Source organism: Cebus imitator, unplaced genomic scaffold (genome assembly GCF_001604975.1).
Source record: "Cebus imitator isolate Cc_AM_T3 unplaced genomic scaffold, Cebus_imitator-1.0 Scaffold74, whole genome shotgun sequence".
In the NCBI taxonomy this organism is placed as follows: domain Eukaryota; kingdom Metazoa; phylum Chordata; class Mammalia; order Primates; family Cebidae; genus Cebus; species Cebus imitator.
This window is the reverse complement of record NW_016107389.1, coordinates 737,438-745,441: the sequence shown is the minus strand read 5'-3', so window position 1 is coordinate 745,441 and position 8,004 is coordinate 737,438. Positions and strand designations below refer to the sequence as shown.

At 44.3% G+C, this 8,004-nt stretch overlaps 1 protein-coding gene across 1 annotated transcript; it reads right to left on the bottom strand.

Moving 5' to 3' along the window:
• Positions 1–6,180: 6,180 nt before the first annotated feature.
• On the bottom strand, positions 6,181–6,973 carry LOC108306748 (glutathione peroxidase 2-like). Its single transcript, XM_017531838.1, has one exon. It carries the CDS (start codon positions 6,971–6,973, stop codon positions 6,629–6,631), a length of 345 nt encoding a protein of 114 aa, XP_017387327.1. The 3' UTR covers positions 6,181–6,628.
• Between the last annotated feature and the right edge of the window lie 1,031 nt (positions 6,974–8,004).

The following is an 8,004-nucleotide window of genomic DNA, read 5'->3' as shown; positions in this document are numbered from 1 at the left end:
GTACCTGGCATGCTTATTCTTCCAAAAAAGTAAAACTTTCACCAAAATTTGTACATAACTAAAGTGTACACTTGTGTTTCACATATGGCTCACTCCAGTATGATAGAAAAATTAATTGTACCATTCTTATTCAGTTCAGTTATTATGGCCTAGCTCTGCAACTATCATCATGCATGGCAGGTCCTAAAACGGGATTTTCAAAGAGAGAAAAGAGAGAGGGAGGGAAGGAAGGAAGGAAGGAAGGAAGGAAGGAAGGAAGGAAGGAAGGAAATAAAAGGGAAAAAATGAGAGAGAGAGGATAGTAGGAAGGAGAAGGAGCAACTTGTCACCTCATATTTTTTTGTTTTTTTGTTTGTTTGTGCTTTTTTTGAGACTCAGTCTTGCTTTGTCTCCCGGGCTGGAGTGCAGTGGCATGATCTCAGCTCACTACTGTAACCTCCGCCCCTTGGGTTCGAGCGATTCTCCTGCCTCAGCCACCCAAGTAGCTGGGATTACAGGCACCTGCCACCACACCTGACTAATTTTTGTGTTTTTAATAGAGGCAAGAGTTTCACCGTGTTGGCTAGGCTGGTCTCAAACTCCTGCCCCCAGGTAATCCATCTGCTTTGGCCTCCCAAAGTGCTGGGATTACAGGCGTGAACCACTGCGCCTGGCCACTTCATACTTTTGATCGACTGTAAAGTATGTCTCCCCTTCTATGCTGCTGCTTTTATTTTCTCATAAACCAGCCAAAAGAACATTTCTAGAAGAACACCTTTCAATGTACTAATGCAAGATTGTGCATATTTTCAGAATAAGAAAGAGAAGCATGTATGTATTGCGGTGGTGGAGGTAGAGGCAAGACATTCCTCAAATGGTGCTCAGCAACCCTAAAAAGGCATTTTTTTCCCAAAATTGCAACTTATTCCAAGAAATAGCTTTCTCCTTTCAAACCATTTAATATTCTACTACTAAATCGGGTTGAATTCAAGTCCTGAATCTCAACAGCTGGGAAATTTGAATCTCAGCTTCAGAAACCACCAGTGACCTACATGCTCATCATGGGAAGTCAAGGAGGCAGTTCAAAGGCCAGTGCCTGCAGTGGCCAGAAAGAAGTCTCTTTATGCTCAGGACATTGCTGATCCCATTTTGCAGGAATGTTGAAAATAGCAGCTTTCCTGGGCAAAGACCCTAAACCATACTTTTAGGTGATGCAACCCAAGCCAAGCTTCCTCACGTGGCAGGCTACAGAGCCAGGAAATTTCTCTCAGTTCTTCAATCTTCTTTGAACTCTTTGGTCACTAGAAATCTGGAATCACAAATAAATTGTCTAGGAAAATTCAGTGTACTAAAATGGTACCATCAGCTGCACTTGGAAGGCATACCATATGCCAGGAATTAATCAACTTTCATTTTTCTAATTTTTACAACAAACATAGAAGATATATTATGGACAAGGAAATTGGGTCTCAGAGCGGCTAAGTAACTTGACAAGTGGCAGAAGCAGAATTAGAATCCAGGTCTAGCACAGTGTTTCTACAAGATGCATTTTGCCCCCGAGGGGACATTTGTAAGGCCTGACAACATTTTTGGTTGCTACAACTAGAGTGGGTGCTAGTGGCATCTAGTGGGTAGAGGTTAAGAATGCTCCTAAACACCCTATAATTCACAGAACAGTTCCCACAACACAGAATTCTGTAAGCCAAGATGTCAATAGAGCCACTGAGGCTGAAAGCCCCTGGTCTATTAGATTCCAAGGCTGATTTCATACAAAGCATCCAGCATCTAGATGTACAGGAAAACAGATGAGACTGTGAAGATGTGGTCAGGGGAAAAGGAGGACTGAAGGCAAGTCATTGGCTTGAGGTGGAGAGCTCTGTTAATTTGTAATAGCGGGGTGGAGAGGGAGCAGGGCATAAACGTTCAAGCCAATAAATTTCCGATCCTTTATATTAACCCTCCCCCTTTTTAGCCCATGAACACCAGCCAGCATGATCAAGGATACGGAAGACCAGGCCAACGGAGCTGGACAAAACTAAGCATTCCAGTCCAGGGGCCTTTTGCTCTGGCTGCCTTCTGACCATTGCCTGCCTGCCTGCCTGGAGATTGATCGGGTAACCAGACAGCCTGTTAGACCAGCTTATCTCAGGACCCCATGGCTGGGCTGGCTGGGAACCGGCCCGCCAATGTCTCCTTCATCACAAGCTCAGCCTCTGGCTGTCAGCACCTGGAGCTGGGCCAGTGGGGCCCGGGCAGGGCAGCTGGTACCAGACACTCAGGCCTGCTCTCTGTCCTCCCCCTACTAATAAATGACTTTCCTGGAGCTGCCACCACATGGATCAGTGGCAGCACAGACTCCCTGTCGGCAGGACAGCCATTTTTCTATGCCTGATTGGAGCATGAAAAACAGAAGCTCCCTCGGATTGTAGTTTTGTCTAAATACTCTCTCACACATTTTCTCCATCATTAACTAGTCATAAATCAATCTACTAAGCAACCCTTTTACCACCCTGTGCAGTTTTCCTCAACCCCTTCCAGGACTGGGCTATGCTGGAGGAGTCACAAAGGGAATTCAACAAGAGCCTTCATGCCTCTCTCAGCATGCCTTCCCCTCCACTCTCAGCTGAAGATGCAGCTTTGCACAGGCCCCCACCATGAGTGGATGTTGAGTGCTCCTTCTGCGTGACTCCACAAATCTCTGAGCTTCCCCAACAGAGAACACTCTGTGCTGTTTCTAGCTGTTCGCCTGTTTGTTTCTGCAGCAAGGCTGTGAGTTTGAGGTGCTCTCTTGTCCGCAGCTGCACTCTCAACATGTAAAGTCGGCCCAGTACTGATGGATGGGTTTGATTTGATGAGTTAAATGGGTAAGTGGGCGTAATATCTGTACAGAAAACCCTTGTAGGAGTTATCTTACAGCATTCTCACTTGTAGGTGGCTGGCTCATCACCAAAACAGAGAGCTCGTTGTTGTCAGGGTTATGTTTCTGTTCCTTTGCATTCCCAATTCCTAGAACATTAATAGGTCAGGCATGGTGACTCACACCTGTAATCCCATCACTTTGGGAGACTGAAGTAGGACGATCGCTTGAGGCCAGGAGTTTAGGACCAATGCCTAGTATCTTAATAGGACATGAAATGGCTGAATAAGTGAAAAGAATAAACTGAAGTAATTAATGAATCTAGGTTTGAGACTGTCTTTATATTTTACTTCCAATGTCAACACAGGGCACCAGAGGTTATACAACAGTATATGTTTTATCAAAACTCAAAAAACTGTACGCTAAATAGGGTGAACTTTTGCTGTATATAAATTAGCTTAATTTTTTTTAATGTGAAAGAGTATTTTTAAATTACCAGAAGGCCAGGCATTGTGGCTCATGCCTGTAATCCCAGCACTTTGGGAGGCCGAGGCAGAAGGATCACGAGGTCAGAAGTTCAAGACCAGCCTGAACAATATGGTGAAACCCCACCTCTATTAAAAATACAAAAATTAGCCAGGTGTAGTGGCACATGTCTGTAGTCTCAACTACTCTGGAGCCTGAGGCAGGAGACTCACTTGAACCCAGGAGGCAGAGGTTGCAGTGAGCTGAGATTGCACCACTGCACTCCAGTCTGGTTAACAGAGCAAGACTCCGTCTCAAAAAAATAGAAAAAATAAACCCCTTTTTTTCTGAGGTATAATTGTGATTACTATAAAATTTAAAAGCAACCTTCTCCCTTAAAAATGTTTTTTCAAAATGATGTATTTTATTTTAGAAACATCTCCTCGCTATCGTACCAAAAGGAACATTTAATAACTATCTCTGGAATTCCAGTGTAATTTTACTTTATATACAAGCTCTTGGTAAAAAAATGAGGCACTTCTAGTTCCTAAAGGCATCATTCTGCTGCAGATATGTCTTCAGAGAGTAAATGTTCTTTTGGCAGAATATTACTCTATTAGATTTTAAAAATATGTGTTAGAATTCCTGAGTTTTAAAAATTGTTTTGCCTGAGGGATTTATTTACCTTTATCCCAACATGTTACATCATTTTTCCTGCATATGTGTGCAGGACTAGCCAGGAATAGCTTTCTAGGGACATGGAAACTCACTATGGGACTATATCAATAGAATGTATTCATATATTCATGAAAGCATTTTATAATTTTTTTAAACCTCCAATTTTTGAATAGTAAAAATGAATAATAAAGAGGGCACTAGATATCATGTATTTAATACAAAGCAGAAAATTTGTCATGGTGCTTCTTTTTTTTTTTTTTTTGGGGGGATGGAGTCTTGTTCTGTGGCCCAGGCTGGAGTGCAATGGCAAAATCTCAGCTCACCACAACAACCATCTCCCAGGTTCAAGCAATTCTCCTGCCTTAGCCTCTCAAGTAGTCAAGTAGCTGGGATTACAGGTGCCTGGCACCATGCCCAGCTAATTTTTTTGTATTTTTAGTGAAGAGGTTTCACCATGTTGGCCAGGCTGGTCTTGAACTCCTGACTTCAGGTGATCCGCCTACCTCAGCCTCCCATAGTGCTGGGATTACAGGCATGAGCCACCGCACCCAGCTGTCATGGTGCTTCTTCTTTCAGTCTCCTATGACTCTCAGCTGAGCCCAAAATCGCCCATCTCTACATCTTGTTGGTATTTTCGGTTTACATCTCTTGAGACTGGGACCATCAACCTACAGCAGCAGCAATCTAGACCACATGTAAAATAAATGTAGCATGAGTTTTGCATGTGTGTGTGTATGTGTGTTATTTTATTTGACTTGCAGATTTTTTTCCCATTTATTTATTTTATTGCATTTTAGGTTTTGGGGTACATGTGAAGAACATGCAAGATTGTTGCATAGGTACACACGTGGCAGTGTGATTTGCTGCCTTCCTCCCCATCACCTACATCTGGCATCTCTCCCCTTGCTATCTCTCCCCAGCTCCCCACCCCCCCCCGTCCCTCCCCTATTTCCCCCCAACTGACCCCAGTGTGTAGTGCTCCCCTCCCTGTGTCCATGTGTTCTCATTGTTCAACACCCGCCTATGAGTGAGAACATGCAGTGTTTGATCTTCTGTTCTTCTGTCAGTTTGCTGAGAATGATGGTTTCCAGGTTCATCCATGTCCCTTGCAGATTTTTTAAGTTCTGAATTTGTTGTTAACATTTTCAAACTTGGTAAATGTTCTGTACAGATCCAGTGTTTGGGTTTCTCTTGAAAAATCAGAAAGATCTGGCAGTGCTAGGTCCATGATCCCATGTGGCTAGAACCAAGTGATGGTTGATTTCTGCAGAAGGAGCTTGTGCCCTCTAGCTTGCCAGCATTTTTGCAATCATTTGTCACTTCCTGGCTTTTGTGAGCTTTGATTCACAACCCCTGACCTAAGGAATGATCAGGTGTATACAATATTGGTACATACCCGATGGGGGTAAGCAGGATGAAAGTGATTGCTGAGAACTTCCTGACACCCTAGGCTAAAGAACCTTGTCATGAGTTAGCCAAACCCACAAAGCCCAAGGGAAGACTCACAGGGTTGGGTAATCAGGAAGTGTCTGTGGAGGTTGCAGGTAGCTGCAGGATGGTCTGGATGACAGTGGACAGGGATTTGCCAAGAGTGGACAATGGCAATTTTTGTATTAACCAGATACTGGTTTCATCTGAGAACCCTAAGTCATGACCTCTGACATGACCTATGTCAGATGGGGCGTTCCTTCCAGAAAGCATTCAAAGCAATCAGAACCACATGACAACAGGGATTTCACTGCGTCTACATTGTTTCAAGGGCTACAGATTCTTTTCAATGTCATGGCTATCTTCTGAGGCTGGGGCAGGGTCTCTGGCGTCAGAAACCTTCACAGCTTCCTCATTTTGACAACTGTTCATAGCCTGCCTGGCATTGGCTTTCAGTATATATTTTATTTCTTCAATAAGATAGTTACTTTCTTGTGGGCAGGTGGAACACCTTGCATTTCACTGTTACTGTCTATGACAAATTACTGTGTGTTTGGTATAATAAGCTGGAATAATAAGCTGGGCTCCTGCTTTGTTCTCCATGATAGCTGGGGCTACCTACCTGTTTCGCTGGGGATTTCACAAAGAGAAGAGATGCTTTCAGATGTTTAATTGTGGCATTCTAAAATCTATCAGATGGTTATGAAAGTGGTACAAGATCTCACCTGATTATACCTGAGAACAGATATAATTATGTGTGTGTGGGGGGGGTGTGTTTCCACATCTGCCCTTTATTGGTCTCTTCTAGCAGGGTGGCTCCAGGCCCTTCACACCTCTCAGACACCACCCTTGAAGGTTTAGGAGGTACCATCATTCTGTGAAGGCCCAGAGCTTACCCAATTCTTGAAGCCCTAGTTGAGTCACCAACCAGAGGGTTGGAAGAGGAAAAGGAAACGGGCAGAGGGGAAAGGCAAGGCTCTTCAGTGAAGGGGACTGATATCAAGGGAATGCTGAGGTCCAGCAGAGTCTCCTGAGGGCATGCTGAATCCTAAGGCTCCTCAGGACTGGATGGAGTTGGAGAACTGTGTGCTGAGCAGCTCATATCTGTATGGCAACTTTAAGGAGGCGCTTGATGTCAGGCTCCATGTTGATGGTTGGGAAGGTGCGGCTGTAGCGTCGGAAGGGCTCTCCCTCCGGCCCTATGAGGAACTTCTCAAAGTTCTAGGCCACATCTGAGCGGCACAAGGGGCTCCAAGTGATGAACTTGGGATCGGTCATGAGGGAAAAGGGGTCATCATAAGGGTAGGGGAGCTTGTCCTTCAGATAGGCGAAGACAGGACGCTCGTTCTGCCCATTCACCTCACATTTTTGGACAAGGGTGAAGGTGGGCTGGTATCCACCCCCAGAGTGGACATACTTGAGACTGTTCAGGATCTCCTCATTCTGACCGTTCTCCTGATGTCCAAATTGGTTGCAAGGGAAGTCAAGGACCACCAGGTGCCGGGGAAAGCGGCATTGCAGCTCGTTGAGCTGGGTGAAGTCCCGGGTGGCTCTAATTTTCTCCATTGGATTTTGAAGCTAAAAGACTTCTGAAGGTGAGTCACCTCTTTGAAGATTGCATAGTTTCAAACAACTCCCAACAAACTATCAAAGAGGATTTAAATCTACACTCATCTAGGATTCTAATAGAAAGCAGCTCAAAGAACCATGAGGAGGAAGAGCCTTCTGCTGGTGTAAATACTGATGGATCAGCCTTGCTGCTCATTAGCATACACCCTGCCTTCTAATTAAGCCCTAATTTGTGCTGTGCAAACATCTCCTAACAATTCCTCCACCAACAGCTTTTCCAATTAGTAAGAAAATCAGTGGCAGATGTGAAATTCGTGGAACGCTAAATGTAAAATGTTAATTAATTTTTAAAACTTTGAAGCCATTTGAAAAGCCTTTTCTGGAAAAACTTTGATGTCCTCATTAACAGGGACCCTGAAATAGCTTTTCCTTTTATCCTGCTACACTTTGAATCTAACTCTTACCATTTCTGGAATCTTCTCAGGACTGAAGTTATTTTGGGTGTTTACTAATGCTTACATTTCATGGGCGAAATCATGGCTTTGCTGGACCTAGAATCAGTTACTCTAACACCCTAACTCTCCTGTCCAAGCCTGGGAACCAACAGTGTCCCAGCCCTGCTTTCCCCATAGCAATGTCAGACAAGTCACAGAGTCTGTGAGTTTGTCACAGGAAGTAATGAGAGCCTCAGCCTCCCCTTAGGGGCTTCACCTTATATCACATTCCAAAAGCTTCCAAGACCCTTGTAGTTGGTCTTGAAAATTTGAGCAGAATTGCCCTCAAAGATGGGAGCACCCTGCCTCCAGGTTTGATAGACCTCATGCTTCAGGGGCCAGCTGCTCAATAACTGAAGTCAACAACAACAACAACAAAAGGCTATAAGACCTGGCAATAGAGAGAACTAGTTTTAATCATCCCTATTACAAAATTGCTAACAACAAAATCCTATCCCAGAAATGCAGGGCAGCGGCATTCTCTGTGAAGCACATAACATCTTCCTGTGAGGCAGAAGGGATACAGCTCGGCCT

Excerpts from the sequence above, each read along its gene's own strand:
- LOC108306748 (XM_017531838.1), bottom strand. The coding sequence starts at position 6,973 with ATGGAGAAAATTAGAGCCACCCGGGACTTCACCCAGCTCAACGAGCTG.